This window comes from Bos mutus, chromosome X (genome assembly GCF_027580195.1).
Source record: "Bos mutus isolate GX-2022 chromosome X, NWIPB_WYAK_1.1, whole genome shotgun sequence".
Taxonomy (NCBI): Eukaryota; Metazoa; Chordata; class Mammalia; order Artiodactyla; family Bovidae; genus Bos; species Bos mutus.
In genome coordinates this window covers 70,326,629-70,353,167 of record NC_091646.1, presented here as the reverse complement: position 1 = coordinate 70,353,167, position 26,539 = coordinate 70,326,629, and the positions used below count along the sequence as shown (strand labels likewise).

The following is a 26,539-nucleotide window of genomic DNA, read 5'->3' as shown; positions in this document are numbered from 1 at the left end:
ATCCCTGTTATATCTTCTTTGGATTGATCCCTTAATTATTATGTAATACCCTTCTTTGTCTCTTGTTACAGTCTTTGTTTTGATATATATACACTGCTGCTGCTGCTGCTAAGTCGCTTCAGTCGTGTCCGACTCTTAGCGACCCCATGGACTGCAGCCCACCAGGCTCCTCCATTCATGGGATTTTCCAGGCAAGAGTACTGGAGTGGGGTGCCATTGCCTTCTCCGATATATACACTACTATGTATAAAATAAATAAGTAGTAAGAACCTACTATATAGCACAGTGGACTCTACTCAGTACTCTGTGGTGACAAAGGGGATGTATTATACATATTGCTGATTCACTGTGCTCTATAGCAGAAACTAACAACATTGTAAAGCAACTAAATTCCAATAAATTTTTTAATAACCTATAAAATAAAGTCTATTTTGTCTGATATAAGTATTGCTACCCCAGCTTTCTTTTGATTTCCATTTGCATGAATACCTTTTTCCATACCCTCACTTTCAATCTGTGTGTGTCTTTGGATCTGAAGTGTATCTCTTGTAGGCAGCGTATATTTGGGTCTTGTCTTTGTATCCGTTCATTCACTCCATGTCTTTTAATTGGAGCATTTAGTGCATTTCCATTTAGTGCATTACCCATTATTGATGGATACATACCTATTGCCATTTAGTTAATTACTTGGGGGTAATTTTTGTAATTTTTTTGATCGTCTCTTATTCTTTTGTTCTATTCTCTTGTAATTTGATGACTGTCTTTAGTGTTAGTTTGGATTCCTTTCTTTTTGTGTATGTGTTTCTACTATAGATTTTTAGTTTGTGGTTATCATCAGGTGTGTGTGTGTGTGTAAAATCAATGTATATACACATATATGTGATTAAGCTGCTAATCTCTTAATTTCAAAGGCATTTTAACAGCTCTGCATTTTTACTTCCCTCACCCCATGGTTACTGTTTTTGACATCATATTTTACATCTTTTCATCTTGTGTAGCCTTTAACAACTTATTGATTTTTAGTGCTTTTATTTTAAAACTTTCCTACTAGCTTTGTACGTGGATGATTTACTACCTTTACTGTATATTTGCCTTTATCAGTAAGCTTTTTCCTTTAATAATTTTCATGTTTATAGCTGTGGCCTTTTCTTTTTCACTTCCCTTTAACATTTCTTATAAAGCTGGCTTGGTGGTGCTGAACTTATTTTTTTGCCTGTCTGTCATACTTTTACAGATTTGATTTGATTTCTCCATCAAATCTGAATGAAAGCCTTGCTGGGTAGAGCATTCTTGATTGTAGGTTTTTCCTTTACTTCACTTTATTTATTTTTTTCCTTTACTTCACTTTATATGTATTGTGCCACTTCCTTCTCACCTGAAAAGTCTCTGCTGAAGTTAGCTGATAGCTTTATGGGAATTCCTTTGTATGGTATGTGTTGCTTTTCCCATGCGCTTTTTATATTCTCTTTATCTTTAATTTTTGCCCTTTTAATTACAGTGTGTCTTGGTATGGTCCTCCTTGAATTGATCCTGTTTAGGACTTTGTGCTTCCTGGACCTGGATATATGGATATCCAGGATAGGGAAGTTTTGAGTTATTATGTTTTCAAAAAGTTCTCTGTCCGTTTCTCTCTCTTCTCCCCCTGGGACCCCTGTAATGTGAATGTTAGTATACTTGATGTTGTTTCATGTTAGTATACTTGATGTTGTTTCAGAGGTCTCTTAAACTGTCCTCTTTTCTTTTTATTCTTTTTTCTGTTTTACTTTGGTGATTTCCACTACTCTCTCTGTATGCCAGTTTGCTGATCCATGCCTCTGTATCATTTAGTGTACTTTTAATTCCTTTTAGTGTAGTTTTCGTTTCACTTATTGTATTCTTCATCTGTTTTGCTGTTCTTTATATATTCTAAGTCTTTGTTAAAAAACTTCTAACTTCTCAGTCTATTCATCTCTTCTTATCCTGAGTTCTTTGATCATGTTTACAATCATTACTTTGACCTCTTTATTGGGTAGATTGTCTATCTTCACTTCACCTAGTTCTTCTTCTGGAGTTTTATCTTGTTCCTTCATTTGGAACATGTTCCTCTGTCACCTCATTCTGCCTAATTTGCTGTTTTTATTTCTATGTATCTGGTAGATTGGTTATGTTTCTCAACCTTAGAGAAGTAGCCTTTTGTAGGAGACATCTTATGTGTCCCAGCAGCACACTTCCCTGTTGTCACCAGAGCTGTATGCTCTAGAAGTGGTTCCTTCTGTTATGGTGCGTTGACTACTGTGGGTGGTCTCATAGGTGTGGCTCACCCCTGGTTTGGTTGGTTTTCAGACCCTGCATTGTATAGAGGCTACTAGCTGCTGGTCAGCAGGGTCAGGTCACAAGATCCTGGCTGAAGGACCCAGGTTTGGGGGTGGGGGTGGTCCTGGGCTAGTGCTTGCTCACTGGTGGGCAGAATCAGTTTCTAGGATGGATTTCCTGGATCTAGTGTCAGCCTTCTGAATGGGGCTGGTGAATGGCGCTGGTTCCTGATGTGCCTGGCTGCAGGTTCCCGGGTATTCCACTGCTGGTACTGGCCCACTGGTAAATAGGGCTAAGTGGCTGGCTGAGGAGTTCAAGGCATCTCAGTGCTGGTATTGGCCTGCTGATAGGTGTGGCTAGGGCCCAGGTGGTCCCAAAGCTAATTAATGCCAGCTCATTGGTGTGCAGAGCCAGGTCTTGGTATCTCTGGCTTCAGGGCCCTGTGCATCCCAAAGCTGGTTTCAGCCCACTGGCGTATGGGGCTGGATCCCCGGGCTGCTGGCTAAAGAGCTCAGAGTGTCCCAGGGCTGCTCTCTGCCTGCTGATGTTTTGGCTGGGTCCTGAGAAGGCAAGCTGTGGGGCTGTGGTGATCCTGGGGCCAGTGTCTACCCATTGGTTGGTGGGGTTGAAGTCCAAGAGATCTCAACAGTGGTGCCCACTCACCAGTGGGTGAAGCTGGTCCTGGCACTAGTGCCAATCCACTTGTGGGTAGAACCAGGTCCTGGGGTCTCTGGCTGCAGGGCTGAGGGGTCCCAGAGCTGATGTCTGGCCACTGGTGGTTGAGACCAGTTCTTGACATGGCTGCAGGGTCTGGGGTGTCCTCAAGCTTGTGTCAGCCCACTGGTGATTGAGGATGGATCCTGGTGGCTGAGGGGCTCAAGAGGTCTCAGAGCCGATGTTGGCCTGCTGGTGGGTGAGGGCATAGCCCAGTAGGTTCCAGGGCTAGTGCCAGCCTGCTGGTGGGTGGGCTGGGTCCTGCCATGGCAGGTTGTGGTGCTACAGTGGTCCTTGGGCAGATGTCTGCCCACTGATGGGTGAGGCTGGTTCCAAGGCTAGAGCTTGCTCACGGGTGGGTGAGTCCAGGTCACAGAGTGTCCTGAGGCTGGTGCCTGCCCACTGGTGGACAGAGCTGAGTCCTGGGGGTCTCTGGCTGCAGGGCTTTGGGGGTCCTGGGTCTAGTACCTACGCTCTGGTGTATAGGACTGGGTCCTGGGCCCTCTGCGGACAGGGCCATGTCCAGAGGCAGCTGTGGGTTCAGAGGGTTTTAAGACCACCTGCCTGCTGGTGTGTGTGGCTGTTCCTGCCTGGCTAGTTGCTTGGCCTGAAGCATCTCAATATGGGTGCCTACAGGCTGGTGGGCAGGAGTGGGGCAGCATCCCAAGGCTAATAAACTAGAAGCAGGATTCCAAAATGGTGCTTGCCAGCCCCAGTGTCTCTGTCTCCAGGATGAGACATATGTCTATGTCCAGTTGTCTCTTGCCTCTCTGGAAGGCTGGCCAAGATCAACAGGTGGCTCTGATCTAAGCTTCTTTCAAATTACTGCTTCAGCCCTGGGCCCTGGAGCATATGAGATTTTGTATGCCCTTTAAGACTGGAGCCTCTATTTCCCATAACCTTCTGGCTCCCCTGAAAGTAAGCCCCACTGGCCTTCAAAGCCAAACATTCTGGGGATCATCTTCCTGATATTGGACATTTGGACTGGGGAGCCCGATGTGGGGCTCAGACCCCTCGCTTCTTGGGGAGAGCCTCTGCAATTGTAATTATTCTCCCATCTATAGGTTGCCTACTCTGGGGTATGGGTCTCGACTATACTGTGACTCTGGCCCTCCTACTCATCTCATTGTGGTTCCTTCTTTACGACTTTAGTTGTAGGAGATCTTTTCTGCTAGATTCTGGTCTTTCTCATCAATAGTTGCTCTCATCAAATAGTTGCGATTTTGGTGGTGCCAGTGAGAGGAGGTGAGCTCAGTCTTCCTGCTCGGCCATTTTGACCAATAAAGAAACTAGTAAGAAATATTTTTATCTTTGACAATCTTACAGGTTAGAAACCTATAACTAATAATATTTTTTTTCTAAAAATACATGTACATGGCAAAAAACAACACAAGCAATATAAAAGGATATACAATTGAAATTATAACCCCTGTTCCCTCAGTTCCCTTTCCAGAGATGCCCACTGTCAGTTTCTTGTTTATTCCTCCAGATATCTTGTATGCAAACCATGTATATACAAGTATAATAAATGGGTGTATATGTGTGTGTGCACATGCATTTGAATATGTATGTCTGATTTACTGATGAAAACATCTGAACATACTTATTTGTTCATGTGGGTTAGTATATTTTAGGAAACATTCCTAGAGGTATGATTGTTGTATCAATGTATTATAGTGATTGATATCATTCCCAGCCCACTATCCATGCCATGTCTTCACCATTGTTCAGCAGTCATAAAATTTGAAGACAGTGGAACTGATCTCACTCCCAGCTTCAAGAGTTGGTGCACCACCGTGTAACATGATCAAAGTAAGTCTATCCCCTATGCCTTGGTTATTGGTTCAGGCAAGCCAGGCCTTCACCAATCAATGCATACCACTGTCCTGTCAAAGGGAAAGTTCAGGAATGGTCCAGTGATACCAAGTCAATGAAATGTTAGAAGATATTTGTTGATGTATTGGGAGGAAGAAGGTTGATTTTCTTTTTTTTTTCCTTTGCTCTTGTGAGAGAGAATAAAAGCCAGCTTTGTCTCTTCTTTTGCACAGTATGTTGTAGCTGATGTGAAGAGTTCAAGTGCTGCAGCCCTTTTGCTACCAAGAACGGAGTCAAACAGTGGAGCTCGCACTTGGGATGACTGAACTGACAGATGGTAGGAAATTAGGTCCTTGGTGATATTGTTGAGCCACAGAAGCAAACCAATTTCCAAGCCCACTCGTCCCCTGGAATTTGTGTTACTGGAACCAATAGATCATCTTTATTGTTTAAGACAATTGGAGTTGAGTTTTCTGTTACAAATAAAAAAGCATATAAACTTTATTTTTTTTTTCCTTTTTTAAAAAAGTTTTTATTGGTGTATAGTTGATTTACAGTGCTGTGTTAGTTTCAGGTGTACAGCAAAATGATTCAGTTATACATATACATGTATTCAAAAATGTGGAACGCTTCATGAATTTGTGTATCATCCTTGCGCAGGGGCTGTGCTAACCTCTATATCATTCCAATTGTAGTAATGTGCTGTAGTAATGTAGTAGAGTGTTCCAAAGTGAGCACACTTTAAAAATTTTTTGATGAGTTGCCTTACAAAAGATATACCGATTTACAATCCAACAACAAAATATGAGTGTTTCTCCACAGCCTTGCTAAAATAATATATTATCAAACTATCTGATACTGCCATTTTTATAGGAAAAGAGTGGTATCTTAACAGTCTTTTTATCATGAGTAAGGTTAAACTTTTTGTTTGTTTGTTTATGTTTTGGCCACGCTGCTCAGCATGTGGGATCTTAGTTCCCTGACCAGGGACTGAACCTGTGTCCCCTGCATGGAAGCATGGAGTCCTAACCACTGGGCCACCAGAATTCCCTAAGCTTTCTAATGTACTTAAAATTCACATATATTTCCTTTTTTTCTGCATGTGTGTGTATACTACTCATGTCCTTTGCCTAGTTTTCTATTTCTCTTTTCTTATTGCTTTGTAAAAGCTTTTTGTATCCTAAGTAAATCAGGTTCTTGTTATGTGGGTTGAAATGTACTTTCTGAATCTCTTCTTTGGCTTTTGATTTTCTTTTCCCATTAAAATGTTTTTTTTTTTCTTTTCTTTTGGCTGCACTGGGTCTTCATTGCTGCTTGTGGGCTTTCTCTGTTGCAATGCACAGGCTTCTCATTGCAGTAGCTTCTTTTGTTATGGAGCACAGGCTCTAGGGCACGCAGGCATCAGTAGCTGCAGCTCATGGGCTCTAGAGTGAGGGCTCAGTAGTTGTGACACATGGGCTTAGTTGCCCCAGAGCATGTGGAATTCTCCTGGACCAGGGATTGAACCCCATCCCCTGCACTGACAGGATGATTTCCAACCACTGGACCACCAAGGATCTTTTTGCGTTTTTAAAAAATTTTGTTTATTTATTTATTTTTGGCCGTGCTGGGTCTTCATTGCTGTGCAGGCCTTTCTGTAGTTGCTGTGAGCAGGGGCTACTCTCTAGTTATGGTATTCTCTTGTTGTGGATCACAGACTCTCGGGTATGCAGACTTCAGTCGTTGTGGCTCCTGGACTTGAGAACACAGGGTCAGTAGTTGTGGTGCATGAACTCAGTTATTTGCTCCATGGCATGTGGGATCTTCCTGGACCAGGGATCAGCCCCATGTATCCTATGTTGACAGGTGGATTCTTTACTACTGAGCCACCAGGGAAGCCCTGCTTTTTGCATTTTTATGGCAAATATATATAACATAAAATTTAGCATTTTAAAGTGCACAATTCATTGGAATTAAGTATATTCACAATATTGTATAACCTTTACCACTACTTATTTCCAGAACTTTCTCACCCTAAAGAGAAACTCTGTTCCTATTAAACGATATTTCTCCATTGTCCCTTCCAACAGACCTGGTAAACTCTATTCTAATTTCTGTCTCTATGAATTTGCCTATTGTAGGTAACTTATATGAATGTAATTGTACAATATTTGAATTTTTCTGTCTTATTTCATTTAGCATGTTTTCAAGATTCATATTTATTGTAACATATATCAGAATGTTATTCCTTTTTATGGCTGAATAATATTCCATTCCATGTATATACCAAATTTTATTTATTCATTCATCTATTGATGGACACTTGAGTCATTTCTCAGTTCAGTTCAGTCACTCAGTCATGTCCGATGCTTTGCCACCCCATGGACTGCAGCACACCAGGCTTCCCTGTGATCACCAACTCCCAGAGCTTACTCAAACTCATGTCCATTGAGTCGGTGATGCCATCCAACCATCTCATCCTCTCTCGTCCACTTCTCCTTCTGCCCTCAATCTTTCCCATCATCAGGGTCTTTTCAAATGAGTCAGTTCTTCACATCAGGTGGCCAAAGTATTAGAGCTTCAGCTTCAACATCAGTCCTTCCAATGAATATTCAGGACTGATTTCCTTTAGGATTGACTGGTTGGATCTCCTTGCAGTCCAAAGGACTCTCAAGAGTCTTCTCCAACACCACAGTTCAAAAGCATTAATTCTTCAGGTTCAGTTTTCTTTATAGTCCAACTCTCACATCCATTCATGACTACTGGAAAAAGCATAGCTTTGACAAAACAGACCTTTGTTGGCAAAGTAATGTCTCTGCTTTTTAATACACTGTCTAGGTTGGTCATAGCTTTTCTTCCAAAGAGCAAGAGTCTCTTAATTTCATGAGTGCAGTCACCATCTGCAGTGATTTTGGAGCCCCCAAAAATAAAGTCTGTCACTGTTTCCATTGTTTCCCCATCTATTTGCCATGAAATGATGTGACCAGGTGCCATGATCTTAGTTTTTCAAATGTTGAGTTTTAAGCCAACATTTTTACTCTCCTCTTTCACTTTCATCCAGAGGCTCTTTAGTTCTTCTTACTTTCTGCCATAAGGGGTGGTGTCATCTGCCTATCTGAGGTTATTGATGTTTCTCCCATCAATCTCGATTCCAGCTTCTGCTTCATCCAGCCTGGCATTTCGCATGATGGACTCTATATATAAAGTAAATAAGCTGGGTGGCAATATACAGCCTTGATGTGCTCCTTTCCATATTTGGAACCAGTCTATTGTTCCATGTCCAGCTCTAACTGTTGCTTCTTGACCTGAATATGCTGCATTCAATATGCTAGCAAATTTGGAAAACTCAGCAGTGGCCGCAGGACTGGAAAAGGTCAGTTTTCATTCCAATCCCAAAGAAGGCAATGCCAAAGAATGCTCAAACTACTGCACAATTGCACTCATCTCACACGCTAGTAAAGTAATGCTCAAAATTCTCCAAGCCAGGCTTCAACAGAACGTGAACCATGAACTTCCAGATGTTCAAGCTGGTTTTAGAAAAGGCAGAGGAACCAGAGATCAAATTGCCAACATCGGTTGGATTATCAAAAAGCAAGAGAGTTCCAGAAAAACATCTACTTTTGCTTTATTGACTATGCCAAAGCCTTTGACTGTGGATCACAATAAACTGGAAAATTCCTAAAGAGATGGGAATACCAGACCACCTGACCTGCCTCTTGAGAAATCTGTATGCAGGTCAGGAAGCAACAGTTAGAACTGGACATGGAACAACAGACTGGTTCCAAATAGGGAAAGGAGTACATCAAGGCTGTATGTTGTCACCCTGCTTATTTAACTTATATGCAGAGTACATCATGAGAAACGCTGAGCTGGAAGAAGCACAAGCTGGAATCAAGATTGCCAGGAGAAATATCAATAACCTCAGATATGCAGATGACACCACCCTTATGGCAGAAAGTGAAGAACTAAAAAGCCTCTTGATGAAAGTGAAAAAGGAGAGTGAAAAAGTTGGCTTAAAACTCAACATTCAGAAAACTAAGATCATGGCATCTGGCCCCATCACTTCATGGCAAATAGATGGGGAAACAGTGGAAACAGTGGCAGACTTTATTTATTTATTTTTTTTGGCCCCACAATCACTGCAGATGGTGACTGCAATCATGAAATTAAAAGATGCTTACTCCTTGGAAGAAAAGTTATGACCAACCTAGACAGCATTTTAGAAAGCAGGGGCATTACTTTGCCAACAAAGGTCCGTCTAGTAAAGGCTATCGTTTTTCCAGTAGTCATGTATGGATGTGAGAATTGGACTATAAAGAAAGCTGAATGCTGAAGAATTAATGCTTTTGAACTGTGGTGTTGGAAAAGACTCTTGAGAGTCCCTTGACTGCAAGGAGATCTAACCAGTCAATCCTAAAGGAAATCAGTCCTGAATATTCATTGGAAGGACTGATGTTGAAGCTGAAGCTCCAATACTTTGGCCACCTGATGTGAAGAACTGACTCATTTGAAAAGATCTTGATGCTGGGAAAGATTGAAGGTGGGAGGAGAAGGGGATGACAGAAGATGGGATGGTTGGATGGACATGAGTTTGGGTAAACTCCGGGAGTTGCTGATGGACAGGGATGCCTGGTGTGCTGCAGTCCATGAGGTTGCAAAGCGTTGGACATGACTGAGTGACTGAACTGAACTGAATACTTAGGAGTGAAGTTTTTGTATCATGTGGTAATTCTATGTTTAAATTTCTGAGACCCTACCAAACTATTTTCCACAGCAGCTACAAACATTTTACATTTCCATCAGCAATGTGCAAAAGTTCCAATTTCCTTTTTTAAAAAACTGTATACAATTTATTTAAACGTAAAAAAGTTCATGCATTTCTCCCAACCCCTACCCCCAACTTCTTAAAACCCCTGTTTGCCTCTTGCCACCATCAGTCTGATCTCTGTATCTCTAAGCTTGGAGATTTTTGTTGTTATTATTTTCAGATTACACACATAAGTAAGATCATACTCTATATATCTTTCTCTGTCCTACTTGTTTCATTTCCCTCTAGGTCCATCCATGTTGTTGCAGATTTCAAGATTTCATTGTTTTATGGCTTAGATATATATATATATATATATATATAATTTATTTATTTATCACTTCATCTATCAGTGCATAGTTACATTGTTTCCATATCTTGGCTATTGTAAATAATGCTGCAGTGAACATAGGGGTGCATGTATCTTTTCAAATTAGTGTTTTTGTTTTCTTTGGATAAATACCCAGAAGTAGATAAGACTTCCCTGACTGTCCAGTGGTTGAGACTGTGCTTCCAATGCAGGGGGCTCTGATTTGATCACTGGTTGGGGAACTAAGATCCCACACGCTGAGCATTGCAGCAGGAAAATAAAATTAAATAAATAAAAATTAAAATACCCAGAAGTGGAACTGCTGGATCACATAGTAGTCCTATTTTTAATTTTTTGAGTAACCTCTATACTGTTTTTCCATAGTGGTTGTATCAATTTACATTCCTACCGACAGTGCATAAGGGTTCTCTTTTCTCCACATCTTTGCCAACACTTGTTATTACTTGTTTTTTGTTTGATTGTAATAGTCTTTTTTTTTAAGTAAAGAATCTCAAATTTTTATTGTCTTCATAATAAAATATGAAGCTCAAAACTGGATCACTTGGCCTTTTTCTTATCTCCTCCTAGCTAAAAACGCTTGTATCTCTTAATAGCCAACATTCTCTTAGATCTGCAGTTGGGCTCAATGCATTCAAGCCCGAGTACAATCTACTTTGTAGTTTTAGCCTTTTTCTGGAAAATCGGCTTAGTCTGCCCACCATAGTCACTCTGCTTCCTGTCAAAATGCTGCTTTGCCTAGCCATACAGAGAATGCTTGCCCTTCTTGTACTATGTCACTTTGTGAGGTTGGTACTTGCCATACTTGTAACAGAAAGTCCAATGGGCTTTGGGAATGTTCACCATGTTTGCAAGAGCGTTATCAGAGAAAAGAGACCTGGCCAGAAAAGAAGTATATCCATCATAGTCATTTTAACAAGTGTGAGGTAATATCTATCCCACTGTGGTTTTGAATTGCATTTCCATGATGATTAATGATGTTGAACATTTTTTCATGTACCTGTTGGCCACCTTTTGTCTTCTTTGGAAAAATGTCTTGTTCAGATCTTTTGCCCATTTTTAATCAGACTTTTTTTGCTGTTGACTTGTATGGGTTCTTTGTATTAAATATTTTTCAGATATATGACTTGTAATTATTTTATTTCTTTTTAATTGAAGTTAATTGGTTTACAAATGTGGTGTTAGTTTCAGCTATACAATAATGTGAATCAGCTATATGTATACATATATCCCCTCCCTCTTGAGCCTCCCTCCTGTAATTATTTTCCTCATTCAATAGGATGCCTTTTTATTTTGTTGACGATTTCCTTTGTTGTGCACAAGATTTTTAGCTTGATGTAGTCTCACTTGTTGCTTTTGCCTTTGTGGCTTTAGTCTTTGCTATCAGACTAAAAAAAATCATCATCATCAAAACCAATGTTAAGGAGATCTACCTCCTATATTTCCTACCTATATTTTCTTCTAGATGTTTTATAGTTTTAGGTCTTACATTTAAGTCTTTAACCATTTTGAGTTAATTTTTATATATGATATAATATAGTGGTCCAGTTTCATTCTTTTCAGTGTGAATGTCCAAATTCCCAACACCATTTATTGAAGAGACTGGTCCTTTCTCCATAGTACATTCTTTGTTCCTTTGTCATTGACTAGAGTGCTAGTCAATTTCTTAGTCAAGTTAAGTTCTAGTCTAGTTTCTTAGTCTAGTTAATTTCTTCACATCCTCACCAACACTTGTTATTTTTCATTTTTAGTCATAGCCACCCTAATAGTATGAAGTTGTATCACATTGTGATTTTGATTTGCATTTCCCTAATGACTAATTATGTGTTGTACATCTTTTTGTATATTTATTGGCCATTTATTATACCTTCTTTGAAAAAAATATCCCTTTGCCCATCTTTGAATTTGGTTGTTTTATTATTTTTCAAGACCATTTTGACTATTCAGGGTCGCTTCAGATTCCAAATGAATTTTAGGATGGATTTTTCTATTTCTGCAAAAAATTACATTGGAATTTTGATCAGGATTGCACTGAATCTTTTTTTTTTTTTTTGCACTGAATCTTTAGATCACTTTTTCCCCTACAATGTGTGTGTGAAGTGAAAGTCACTCAGTCGTGTCCGACTCTTTGTGACCCCATGGACTATACAGTGTATGGAATTCTCTAGGCCAGAATACTGGAGTGGGTAGCCTTTCCCTTTTCCAGGGGATCTTTCAAACCCAGGGATTGAACCCAGGTCTCCCGCATTGCAGGCAGATTCTTTACCAGCTGAGCCACCAGGGAAGCCCTTGGTGTGTGTATGTGTGTATAAAATTTGAGATGATCATGTGATTTTGATCCTTTATTATGTTAATATCGTGGATCATATTGATTGATTTGCATATACTGAAGCACCCCTGCACCCCAGCGCTAAATCTTACTTGGTTGTTGTATATGAACTCTTTAATGTGCTGTCGAAATTAGTATGCTAGTATTTTTTTGGGGATTTTTACATCCATGTACATCAGGGATGTTGGCCTGTAGTTTTCTTTCCTTGTGGTATCTTTGTCTGGCTTTGGTTTCAGGGTAATAGGCCACAGAGTGCATTATGAGGTATTTCCTCTTCAATTTTTGGGAAAAGTCTGAGAAGAATCGGTGTTGCTTCTCTTTTAAATGTTTGGTTGAATTCACCAATGAAACCATCGTACTCCTGCGAATTTCTTTGTTGGGAAGTCTTCAATTACTGGTTAAATATCCTTACTAGATATAGATCTCGGATTTTCTATTTCTTTTTTTTTCTATTTGTTTTATTTTTATTTTTTTATGGGCCATTTTTGGTAATTTATGAAGGGGACATACTCATTTCTTCTACCTATAGACTACTGTATTTCAAATGTGTGAGTGTTTTTTCCACACCAAGAAATTCTGCAGATCTCAGGGGATACCAACTAGGTGTTCTATGATTTAACTCAATTCTGACACTATCTACCAAGAGATAGCATCAGATCCTACAAGTTAAGTGTTCAGTCCCACAAGTGTGCCCCCACTTCAGATGCCAATTGCAAGTCCGGATTGTCGTTTGTGTTTCTGACTGAGCAGCTACATATCGGAGGTTCCCAACACCCCCTTTTTGTGTTTGGTAACTTGTTAGAATGGCCCCACAGAACTTAGTAAAACAGTTTACTTACTAGATTATTGGTTTGTTATAAAAGGATAAAACTCAGAAACAGCCAGATGTAAGAGATACATAAAGTTATGGGGGAAGGAGTGTAGAGCTTCCATGACTTCTCTGGGTGTGATACCCACTTAGTACCTCCACATGTTCACCAACCTAGAAGCTCTCCAAACTCCTTTGGTTAGGATATTTATGGAGGTACATGTTTGATATGCATGTTTGATTGAATCATTGGCCATTGGTGATTGCACTGATTTCCAGCCCCTCTCCCTTGAAAGTCAGGGGATGGGACTGGAAGTTCTAATCCTCTAATCACATGGTCATTTCCCTGGCTGTCACCTCCCATCTGAGGGTATCCAGAAGTCCCCAGTCAGCCAACAGTCATCTGGTTTATAGTCTTGTTCAAGTCGTCTATTTCTGCATTGATTTGTTTGGTTGCTTGGCTGATCAAATTGTCCTGTTCCTTTTTCCCCTCCAGTTTTAGTTCTTACTTCTAGTCAATGAGTAATAACTCCTGTATTCAAAACACTTAAACTTATTCTTTTTCTGTCTGTAGCAATAATTATTTTGTACCTATTGTTCTTTCATATTTTTCCCCACCTCTAATGTTTCTGTAAAATTATTTCAAATTTTGGTTTTAGGATTATTAAAATTCTTGGCTAAATTATACCTCTTTTATTGTAGGAATCCTTAATGATTATATGAAAGTCAGAGCCATATTATCAGAAAATATTTATTTTAATTGTTATTTACTTTTTGAATATTTACATAGTTTCAAAATTTCAAAAGTTTCAAGAGGATATACAGTTTAAAAATCGCCTTGTAACTCTTGTCCCCAAGCCAGACAGTTTCTCCTTCTAGGAAACAACTATTAAGTTACCAGTTTGCTTTTTACTTTTGCTACACTGCATAGCATGTGAGAACTTAGTTCCCTAACAAGGGATCAAACCCACATGCCCTAAACTGGAAGGACAGAGTCTTAACCACTCACCAACACGAAAGTCCCTAAAGTTATCAATGTCTTGAGTATCTTTTCAGAGATATTCTGTGATATATAAACAAAAATTCATAGTCTTTCTTTTAATTTTTTTCTTATCAAATTGATAGCGTACCATCCACATGTTCTGGATCTTGTTTTTGTCTTAACACTATATCTTGGAGGTCATTCCAAACTCCCATTTTTAAAGCTTTTACTGTGGAAATTTTCAAACATATACAAAGGAGAGAGAATAGTATAATAAGTCCCCATGTACCTATCACCCAATTCAATAATAATGAATACTCTGTTATTATTGCCTTATTTAGCCCTCTCATTTATTACTATTAATATTATTATTAGGAAAATTTTGCTGTAGTATTTAAAGCATATTCTAGACATCTTCCTACACACTTCACTTTTAAATATTTTGGCTTATATATATCTTTAGAAGACAAAGATTTAAAAAATATAACTACAATAACATTATTACACTCAATAGAATGTATAATTTCCCAATTTCATCTAATGCCTAGTCTGCATTTAGTTTTCCCTTAGTAGCTCTAAATGTTTTATTTTGCAGTTGCCAACCTTCAGGTATTTTTATTGACAATTTCAGAAGCTCTGCAAAGAACAATGCAAAGAAATAAAGGAAAACAATAGAATGGGAAAGACTAAAAATCTCTTCAAGAAAATTAAAAATACCAGAAATGGTATGGACCTAACAGAAGCAGAAGATATAAAGGTGGCAAGAATACACAGAAGAACTATACAAAAAAAGCTTAATGACCCAGATAACCACAATGGTGTGATCATTCAACTAGAGCCAGATATCCTGGAGTGCGAAGTCAAGTGGGCCTTAAGAAGCATCACTACGAACAAAGCTAGTGGAGGTGATGGAATGCCAGTTGAACTATTTCAGATCCTAAAAGATGAAGCTGTGTTAGTGCTGCACTCAATATACCAGCAAATTTGGAAAACTCAGCAGTTGGCCACAGGACTGGAAAAGGTCAGTTTTCATTCCCATCCCAAAGAAAAGCAATGCCAAAGAATGTTCATACTACCATACAATTGTACTCATTTCACACCCAAAATCATCCAAACTAGGCTTTAACAGTACATGAACTGAGAATTTCCAGATATACATGGTAGACTTAGAAAAGATAGAGGAACCAGAGATCAAATTGCTAACATCCATTGGATCATAGAAAAAGCCAGGGGATTCCAGAAAATCATCTACTTCTGCTTCATTGACTATGCTAAAGCCTTTGACTGTGTGGATCACAAACAACTTGGAAAATTCTTAAAGAGATGGGAATACCAGACCACCTGACCTACCTCCTGCAAAACCTGAATGCAGGTCAAGAAGCAGCACTTAGAACCAGACATGGAACAACTGACTGGTTCCAAATTGGGAAAGGAGTACGTCAAGGCTGTATAGTGTCACCCTCCTTATTTAACTTATATGCAGAGTGAAAAGTGAAAGTGAAGTCACTCAGTCATGTCCGACTCTTTGTGACCCCATGGACTGTAGCCTATCAGGCTCCTCCGTCCATGGGATTTTCCAGGCAAGAGTGCTGGAGTGGATTGCAATTTCCTTCTCCAGGGGATCTTCCCAACCCAGGAATTGAACCCGGGTCTCCCGCATTGCAGGCAGACGCTTTACTATCTGAGCCACCGGGGAAGCATATATAGAGTACATCATGAGAAATGCTGGGCAGGATGAAGCACAAGCTGAAATCAAGATTGCCAGGAGAAATATCAACAACCTCAGATATGCAGATGGCACCACCCTTATGGCAGAAAGCAAAGAGGAACTAAACAGCCTCTTGATAAACGTGAAAGAGGAGAGTGACAAAGCTGGCTTAAAATTTGACATTCAAAAAACGAAGAACATGGCATCTGGTCCCATTACTTCATGGCAAATATGTGGGGAAAAAACAGAAAAAGTGACTTTATTTTCTTGGGCTCCAAAATCAGTGCAGATGGTGACTACAGTCATGAAATGAAAAGCTGCTTGCTCCTTGGAAGAAAAGCTATGACAAACCTAGACAGTGTATTAAAAAGCAGAGACATTACTTTGCCAATAAAGGTCCGTCTAGTCAAAGCTATGGTTTTTCCAGTAGTCATGTATGGATGTGAGATTTGGACCATAAAGAGGGCTGAGCACCAAAGAATTGATGCTTTTGAACTGTGGTGTTGGAGAAGACTTTTTTTTTGTTTGTTTGTTTTGTTTTTGTTTTTGTTTTTTTGAGAAGACTCTTGAGAGTCCTTTGGACTGCAAGGAGATCAAACCGACTGGTTTTCCTAAAGGAAATCAGTCCTGAATATTCATTGGAAGGACTGATGTTAAAGCTGAAGCTCCAGTACTTTGGCCACCTGATGGGAAGAGCCAACTCATTGGAAAAGTCCTTGATGCTGGGAAAGTTTGAAGGCAGGAGAAGGGGGCGACAAGATGAGCTGATTGGATGGCATCACTGACTCAACGAACATGAGTTTGAGCAAGCTCCAGGAGATGGTGGACAGAGAAGCCTGGCGTGCTGCAGTCCATGGGATCACAGAGTAGGACAAGACTGAACAACAACAACGGAAGCTCTGCCACTGCTGCTCCCCGTTTTCCTTAAGCTTTTTTTCCTATTTGACACTATTGTATATATTTCTTATAACTTTTATTTTTTTTTCAATTTCTATATTTTATTTTTTATTTTATTTTTAAACTTTACATAATTGTATTAGTTTTGCCAAATATCAAAATGAATCCATCACAGGTATACATGTGCTCCCCATCCTGAACCCTCCTCCCTCCTCCCTCCCCATACCATCCCTCTGGGTCATCCCAGTGCACTAGCCCCAAGCATCCAGTATCGTGCATTGAACCTGGACTGGCATCTCATTTCATACATGATATTTTACATGTTTCAATGCCATTCTCCCAAATCTTCCCACCCTCTCCCTCTCCCACAGAGTCCATAAGACTGTTCCATACATCAGTGTCTCTTTTGCTGTCTCGTACACAGGGTTATTATTATCATCTTTCTAAATTCCATATATATCGTTAGTATACTGTATTGGTGTTTTTCCTTCTAGCTTACTTCACTCTGTATAATAGGCTCCAGTTTCATCCACCTCATTAGAACTGATTCAAGTGAATTCTTTTTAATGGCTGAGTAATACTCCATTGTGTATATGTACCACCACTTTCTTATCCATTCATCTGCTGATGGACATCTAGGTTGCTTCCATGTCCTGGCTGTATAAACAGTGCTGCAATGAACATTTGGGGTACACGTGTCTCTTTCCCTTCTGGTTTCCTCAGTGTGTATGCCCAGCAGTGGGATTGCTGGATCATAAGGCAGTTCTATTTCCAGTTTTTTAAGGAATCTCACACTGTTCTCCATAGTGGCTGTACTAGTTTGCATTCCCACCAACAGTGTAAGAGGGTTCCCTTTTCTCCACACCCTCTCCAACATTTATTATTTGTAGACTTTTGGATCGCAGCCATTCTGACTGGTGTGAAATGGTACCTCATAGTGGTCTTGATTTGCATTTCTCTGATAATGAGTGATGTTGAGCATCTTTTCATGTGTTTGTTAGCCATCTGTATGTCTTCTTTGGAGAAATGTCTATTTAGTTCTTTGGCCCATTTTTTGATTGGGTCATTTATTTTTCTGGAGTTGAGCTGTAGGAGTTGCTTGTATATTTTTGAGATTAGTTGTTTGTTAGTTGCTTCATTTGCTATTATTTTCTCCCACTCTGAAGGCTGTCTTTTCACCTTGCTGATAGTTTCCTTTGACGTGCAGAAGCTTTTAAGGTTAATTAGGTCCCATTTGTTTATTTTTGCTTTTATTTCCAATATTCTGGGAGGTGGGTCATAGAGGATCCTGCTGTGATGTATGTCGGAGAGTGTTTTGCCTATGTTCTCCTCTAGGAGTTTTATAGTTTCTGGTCTTATGTTTAGATCTTTAATCCATTTTGAGTTTATTTTTGTGTATGGTGTTAGAAAGTGTTCTAGTTTCATTCTTTTACAAGTGGTTGACCAGTTTTCCCAGCACCACTTGTTAAAGAGATTGTCTTTAATCCATTGCATATTCTTGCCTCCTTTGTCAAAGATAAGGTGTCCATATGTGTGTGGATTTATCTCTGGGCTTTCTATTTTGTTCCATTGATCTATATTTCTGTCTTTGTGCCAGTACCATACTGTCTTGATAACTGTGGCTTTGTAGTAGAGCCTGAAGTCAGGTAGGTTGATTCCTCCAGTTCCATTCTTCTTTCTCAAGATTGCTTTGGCTATTCGAGGGTTTTTGTATTTCCATACAAATTGTGAAATTATTTGTTCTAGCTCTGTGAAGAATACTGTTGGTAACTTGATAGGGATTGCATTGAATCTATAAATTGCTTTGGGTAGTATACTCATTTTCACTATATTGATTCTTCCAATCCATGAACATGGTATATTTCTCCATCTATTAGTGTCCTCTTTGATTTCTTTCACCAGTGTTTTATAGTTTTCTATATATAGGTCTTTAGTTTCTTTAGGTAGATATATTCCTAAGTATTTTATTCTTTCCGTTGCAATGGTGAATGGAATTGTTTCCTTAATTTCTCTTTCTGTTTTCTCATTATTAGTGTATAGGAATGCAACGGATTTCTGTGTGTTGATTTTATATCTTGCAACTTTACTATAGTCATTGATTAGTTCTAGTAATTTTCTGGTGGAGTCTTTAGTTCTCCATGTTCTGTTCTAAATCCTTTTTATTGGCTCCTGTACTTCCTTTTACCTGCACCCTTGAGGCCCAATATTGAACTCGCTTCTCTTTTTCTCTACCTTTCCTTCTTTCAGGTAACTAATCTATATTATTGTTTCAACGATCACCTTTGCTTGAAACTTATCAGTCAGCCAGTCAGTTCAGTCACTCAGTTGTGTCCAGCTCTTTGCAACCCCATGGACTGCAGCACACCAGGCATCCCTGTCCATCATCAACTCCCAGAGTTTACTCAAACTCATGTCCATTGAGTCGGTGATACCATCCAACCATCTCATCCTCTGTCATCCCCTTCTCCTTTCTGCCTTCAATCTTTCCCAGCATCAGGGTCTTTTTAAATGAGTCAGTTCTTCGCATCAGGTGGCCAAAGTATTGGAGTTTCAGCTTCAACATCACTCCTTCCAATGAACATTCAGGACTGATTTCCTTTAGGACTGACTGGTTTGATCTCCTTGCAGTCCAACGGACTCTCAAGAGTCTTCTCCAACACCACAGTTCAAAGCATCAATTCTTCGGCACTCAGCACTCCTTATGGTCCAACACTCACATCCATTCATAACTACTGGAAAAACCATAGCTTTAACTAGATGGACCTTTGTCAGCAAAGTGATGGCTCTGCTTTAATATGCTGTCTAGGTTGGTCGTAGCTTTTCTTTCATGGAGCAAGCAGCTTTTCATTTCATGGTTGCAGTTACCATCCATAGTGATTTTGGAGCCCAAGAAGATAAAGTCTGTCACTGTTTCCATTGTTTCCTCATCTATTTGTCATGAAGTGATGAGGCCAGATGCCATGATCTTTGTTTTTTGAAAGTTGAATTTTAAGCCAGCTTTGTCACTGTCCTCTTTCACCTTCATCAAGAGGTTCCTTAGTTTCTCTTTGCTTTCTGCCAAAAGGGTAGTGTCATCTGCATATCTGAGGTTGTTGATATTTCTCCTGGCAATCTTGATTCCAGCTTGTGCTTCATCCTGCCCAGCATTTCTCATGATGTACTCTGCATATAAGTTAAATAAGGAGGGTGACACTATACAGCCTTGACGTACTCCTTTCCCAATTTGGAACCAGTCAGTTGTTCCATGTCTGGTTCTAAGTGCTGCTTCTTGACCTGCATACAGGCTTCTCAGGAGGCAGGTCAAGTGGTCTGGTATTCCCATCTCTTTAAGAATTTTCCACAGTTGGTTGTGATCCACACAGTCAAAGGCTTTAGCATATTCAGTGAAGCAGAAGTAGATGATTTTCTGGAATCCCCTGGCTTTTTCTATGATCCAATGGATGTTAGCAATTTGATCTCTGGTTCCTCTATCTTTTCTAAATCTACCATGTATATCTGGAAATTCTCAGTTCATGTACTGTTGAAGCCTAGTTTGGATGATTTTGGGCATGACCTTGGTAGCATGTGAAATGAATGCAATTGTGTGGTAGTTTGAATATTCTTTGGCATTGCTTTTCTTTGGGATTGGAATGGAAACTGATCTTTTCCAGTCCTGTGGCCACTGCTCCCTCAAATTTGCTGGCATATTGAGTGCAGCAGTTTAGCATCATCATCTTTCAGAATTTGAATTATTTCAGCTGGAATTCCATCACCTCCACTAGCTTTGTTCATAATGATGGTTCCTAACGCTTTGGAAGCATCAAGCATAGTGATGCTTGACTTCATACTCCAGGATGTCTGGCTCTACTTGAGTGATCACACCATCATGGTTATCTGGGTCATTAAGCTGTATTTTGCATAGTTCTTCTGTGTATTCTTGCTACCTCTTCTTTATAGCTTCTGCTTCTGTTTAGTCCATGCCATTTCTGTCCTTTATTGTTCCCACATTTGCATGAAATGTTCCCTTGGTATATCTGACTTTCTTGAAAAGATGTCTAGTCTTTCCCATCCTATTGTTTTCCTCTACTTCTCTGTATTATTTACTTTAGAACATTTCTTATCTCTCCTTGGTATTGTTTGGAGTTCTGCATTCAGATGGGTATATCTTTCCTTTTCTCCTTTGCCTCTTGCTTTTCTTTTCTCACCTATTTGTAAGGCCTCCTCAGACAACCATTTTGCTTTATTGCATTTCTTTTTCTTGGAGATGGTTTTAATCACTGCTTCTTGTACAATGTTATGAACCTCTGTCCATAGTTCTTCAGGCACTCTATCACATTTAATCCCTTGAATCTAAAAGATTTGAACACGTACTATACAGGAAAGCTATATCAATAGCAATTAAGTAAATGAAATGCTGTTCAAATCATTGGGCATCAGGGAAATGCAAGTGGAAACCCCCATGAAATACCACTATATATACCCACCTGAATTGCTAAATTAAAAAGACAATATGGGATTTCCCTGGTCATCCAGTAGCTAAGAATCCACCTGCCAATGCAAGGGATGCTGGTTTGATCCCTGGTCTGGAAAGATCCCATATGCTGTGAAGCCAATAGGCCCATGCACCACAGCTACTGAGCCAGTGCTCTAGAGCCTGCAAGACACAACTACTGAGCTCGTGTGCCTAAAGCCTGTGCTCTGCAACAAGAAAAGCCACTGCAATGAGCAGCCTGGACACCAAAAGGATGAGTAGCCCCTGCTCACTGCAATTAGAGAAAACCCACATGCAGCAAGGAAGACCCACCATAGCTCCCCCCCAAAAAGAATATTAAAAAAAAAAAAAAAGACAATAGGAGCTTCCCTGGTAGTCCAGTTGCTAAGATGTCACATTCCCAATGCAGGGGGCCTGGTTTCAGTAGCTGGAACCCAAATGCCACGACTAAGAGTTCACATACTGCAACTGGAGCTCCCACATGCTGCAATGAAGAACGAAGATCCCAAGTCGAAAGTATGACCCAGCACAATCAAATAAATAAATAAAGACTTAAGACTAAGTGATGGTGAAGGTGTGGAGTCACTGAGACTGTCATACATTAGCATTTTAAATGGTACAACCACTTTGGTGTGCTATTTGATAGTTTCTCAAGATGTTAAATATTCAAAGTTAAACATACACCTACCCAATGACCCAGCAATTCCACTCTTAGGTATCCCTCTAAAGAAATGAAAATATGTGTTTAAAAACAGACTGATGAACGAAATGTTCAAGCACTGAGGTGTGGGGGGAAGTGATTCTGGCTTATACCTGAGTTAACTTGAATTTTATACACACAGCCTGTTTGTGGCCTATCAAGCATACGTTCTAACTCTGCTTTAATTAGTAAAGAAAAGGACACATTGACCAGAAGTAAAAAATGTCCATGTTAAAAATAAAGATTAAATTCCTCCCTTCTAGAGATGTCGATACTGATAATCCTTTCAAGATAAGATGTCTTTTCCAGGTGCTAAGGCCAGTACTTGGAGAAGGCAATGGCACCCCACTCCAGTACTCTTGCCTGGAAAATCCCATGGGTGGAGGAGCCTGGTAGGCTACAGTCCATGGGGTCGCTAAGAGTCGGATACGACTGAGGGACTTCACTTTCACTTTTCACTTTCATGCATTGGAGAAGGAAATGGCAACCCACTCCAGTGTTCTTGCCTGGAGAATCCCAGGGATGGGGGAGCCTGGTGGGCTGCTGTGTATGGGGTCGCACAGAGTCGGACACAATTGAAGTGACTTAGCAATAGCAAGGCCAGTACTGACTCAGGGTGTACATGCTGATCTGTTTTTTTGGTTTGTTTTTGAAAGCCTTAAAAGAATGTATCCATGACTTCTTTGATGTTCTTTGTTCTGGCAAGATGTAAAATTGTGTTGAAAACCATGCTTATCTGGAGCAGTTCCTTAGGGTTATCTGAGAAGCTGTCTTCTGGGCTACAGTTCTCAGTTTGGCTCAAATAAAACTCTTTTCTATTCCTATTATTGTTTATTATTTTTGTCAGTAAGACTTATACACAAATATTCATAGCAGCTTTATCCATAATGGCCCCAAACTGGAAACAAATTGCATATCCTTGCTACTAAGCAATAAAAAGGAAGAAACTACTGTTATGCCCCACAACATTAATAAATCTAAAAAATATGCTGAGCAAAAGAAGTGGACACAAAAGAGTAAATGCTCTGTGATTCCATTTATATGAGGGTCTAGAAAAGTATAATTAATCTTTAGTGATAGCAAGCAGAACAGTGGTCCACTGGGGGTGGTTGGGATTGACTGCAAAGAGATACAGAGGAACTATTTGGGGGTAATGGAAATGTATGTCTTGATTGTGGTAGTAATTACATGATGCATACATTTGTCAAAAGTCATCAAACTATAAACTTAAAATGAGCTTATTTAATGGCATATAAATTATACCTGTATAAATCTGATTTAAAAATAAAAAATATAATTTAGCAATAAAAAGGGATGAAATATTAATACATGCTACATTGTGGATGAAACTCAAGAACATTATGCTAAGTGGAAGAAGCCAAAGACAAAAAGATAATATATTGTGTGATCCCATTCATGTGAAATGGTCAGGAAATACAACTTTAGAAACAAGTAGATCAGTGGTTGTTGCCTGGGGGTTGGGAGCAGGGAGTGACTGTTACTGGGCATGAGAGATATTTTGGGGTGATGGAAATATATTAAAATCAAATTGTGATGATAATAGTACAAAGTTTTAAATGTACTAAAATTCATTTAATTGTACACTTAGAATGAGTGAATTTATGGTATGTAAATTATATTTCAATATAGCTGTTTTAAAAGGTAATTGACCAGGAACCACGCTCCTTGATATCTATCAAAATGAGTTGAAAACTCATGTCTGCACAAAAACCTGCACTTAGATGTTTATATTGTTCTGTTCATAATTGCTATATCTTGGAAGCAACAAAGATGTCCTTCAGTGGGAGAATGGATAAACTGTAATACATCCAGACAATGAAATATTATTCAGCACCAAAATGGAATGAGCTATCAAGCCATGAAAAGACATGGAAAAACCTCAAATGTATATTACTAAGTGGAAAAAGCCAATCTGAAAATGCTACATACTGTATAATTCCAATTATATAGCATTCTAGAAAAGGTAAAACTAAGAGACGGTAAAAAGATCAGTGGGTGCCAGGGTTAGGAGGGAGAGAGGGATGCATAGACAGGCCACAGGGGATTTTTAGGGCAGTGAAACTATTCTGTATAATACTATTATGGTGAATACTTATGTTAAAATTCATCAAATGTACAGCTCCAAGAATAAATCCTAATGTAATCTATGGACTTTGGATAATACTGATGTGTCAATGTAGGTATGTTGATTGTAACAAACGTATCATAGGAACTCTGTACCTTCCACTCAACTTTGCTGTGACCCTGAAACTGCTCTAAAACAAGAAGTACTAAAAAGTAAATGTTTTGGACTTCCCTGGTAGTCCAGTGATTAAGAATCCACCTTCCAATGCTGATCTTCCCAGGTGGCTCAGACGGTAAAGCGTCTGCCTACAATGCCTACAATGCCTACCATATGGGAGACCCAGGTTCAATCCCTGGGTCGGGAAGATCTCCTGGAGAAGGAAATGGCAACCCACTCCAGTATCCTTGCCTGGAAACCCCCATGGATGGTGGAACCTGGTAGGCTACAGTCCATGGGGTCGCAAAGAGTCGGACACGACTGAGCAACTTCACTTCCAATGCTGAGGACAGGGGTTAGAGTTTGATCCCTGTTCAGGGAACTAAGATCCCACGTGCTACAACTAAAGATCCCACATTCCACCACAAAGACCCAACACAGCCAAATAAATAAATATTTTTTGAAAAAGTAACTGTTAAAAAAAAAATAACATGTATTATGAGATACAAGTAGAATGTATAATAAGAGTACTCCAGGAAGAGAAAAATGAATCGATATTAATATGAGGTTCTTATACTTTTTGTAAAGTGGTATAATAACACTTGAAGATAGACTAAGTTATAGATGTACACTGTCAACTTTTAAGCAACCACTAAAATAACACAACAAAGAGGTACAGCTAAGAAGCCAACAAAGGAGATAAATGAATAAAAATAATATTGATTGATTCAAGAGAAGGTGGAAAAAGAACAAAGAAGAGTGGGGGAATGAAAAAAATAGCAAGATGACAGACTCAAACCTAATCATATCAGCAATCGTTAAATGTACATGACCTAAAGACCCCAGTTTCAGGGTAAAGATGATCAGACTGGGTAAAAAAATAAGACCCAATCATACGCTGCCTACAAGAAATATTCTTAATACAAAGATACAAATAGGTTAAAAGTATATAAAAAAAGATGTATCATGATAACACTAGTCAAAAGAAAGCTGCAGGAGCTATATTAATATTGGACAAAGTAAGTTTCAGAGCAAAGATACCAGGAATAAAGAAAGTGATTTTGTAATGACAAAGGAATCAATGAATGCTGCTGCTGCTGCTAATAAGTTGCTTCAATAGTGTCCAACTCTGTGCGACCCCATAGACTGCGGCAGCCCACCAGGCTCCTCTGTCCCTGGGATTCTTCAGGCAAGAACACTGGAGTGGGTTGCCATTTCCTTCTCCAATGCATGAAAGTGAAAAGTGAAAGTGAAGTCACTCAGTCTAGCGACCCCATGGACTGCAGCCTACCAGGCTCCTCCGTCCATGGGATTTTCCAGGCAAGAGTACTGGAGTGGGGTGCCATTGCCTTCTCTGGAAAATTAATGAATGAAGAGACATAACTCTAACGTTTGTGCCTCTAATATAGGAGCTACAAAATACACGAATCAAAAACTGATAAACTTGCAAGGAGAAATAGACAAATCCACAGTTCTAATCAGATATTTCAATACTCTCCTCTTAATAATTGATGGAGTAGGCATAAAATCAGCAAGGATATAGTAGAGCAAACAACAATGATCAACCAAATTGACCTGGTTGATATTTATAGAACACTCTACCAAATACACATTCTTTTCAAGTGTACATAGAATATTTACCAGGATGTGAAGGCTTCCCTGGTGGCTCAGAGGATAAAGCATCTGCTTGCAATACAGGAGACCAGGGTTTGATCCCTGGGTTGGGAAAATCCCCTGGAGAAGGAAATGGCAATCCACTCCAGTATTCTTGCCTGGAGAATCCCATGGATAGAGGAGCCTGGTGGGCTACAGTCCATGGGGTCACAAAGAGTCAGACATGACTGAGCAACTTCACACAAGTGAACATAGAATATGTATTTCAAGTGTACATAGAATATTTACTAGGATAGGCTATGTTATAGTCCACAAAACAAGTCTCAATGAATTTGAAAGGATTCAAGTCACACAAAATATGAATAATGGAATTGAAATTACCTACTAAAAACAGAAAGATCAAAAAAAAAAAAACAAAGATCTCTGGAAAATCCTCAAATATTTGTAAATAAACAATCCACTTCTAGATAACACAGTAATCAAAGCAAAGAAATAGAGGAAAAAAAGAGAATGGGAAAGACTCGAGATCTCTTCAAGAAAATTAGAGATACCAAGGGAATATTTCTTGCAAAGATGGGCACAATAAAGGACAGAAATGGTATTGGACATAACAGAAGCAGAAGATATTAAGAAGAGGTGGCAAGAATACACAGAAGACCTATACAAAAAAGATCTACATAACCCAGATAGCCATGATGGTGTGATCACTCACCTAGAGCCAGACATCCTGGAATGTGAAGTCAAGTGGGCCTTAGGAAGCATCACTACAAACAAAGCTAGTGGAGGTGATGGAATGCCATTTGAGCTCTTTCAAATCCTGAAAGATGATGCTGTGAAAGTGCTGCACTCAATA

General features: G+C 39.5%; 1 protein-coding gene, 1 non-coding gene and 1 pseudogene across 6 annotated transcripts in view; 1 reads left to right on the top strand and 2 right to left on the bottom strand.

The window, feature by feature from the left end:
• ITGB1BP2 (integrin subunit beta 1 binding protein 2) overlaps positions 1–9,474 on the top strand; it is a 42,007-nt gene extending 32,533 nt beyond the window's left edge. For 3 of the 5 annotated variants that reach the window (XR_011463325.1, XR_011463323.1, XR_011463322.1), the window contains 2 exons: positions 4,703–4,818; positions 5,055–9,474. Coding sequence is in view for 1 of the 5 variants with exons in the window: in XM_070366524.1 (XP_070222625.1) it covers positions 4,684–4,686 (3 nt within the window). In the remaining 4 variants the exon portion in view is untranslated. The other 2 variants (XR_011463324.1, XM_070366524.1) reach the window with 2 other exon arrangements.
• LOC138986531 (U6 spliceosomal RNA) lies at positions 5,437–5,539 on the bottom strand. Its single transcript, XR_011463346.1, has one exon. It is a non-coding gene; the product is annotated as a U6 spliceosomal RNA (small nuclear RNA).
• A 983-nt stretch (positions 9,475–10,457) lies between the features above and the next one.
• Positions 10,458–11,330, bottom strand: LOC102287449 (large ribosomal subunit protein eL42-like; annotated as a pseudogene).
• Positions 11,331–26,539: the final 15,209 nt, after the last annotated feature.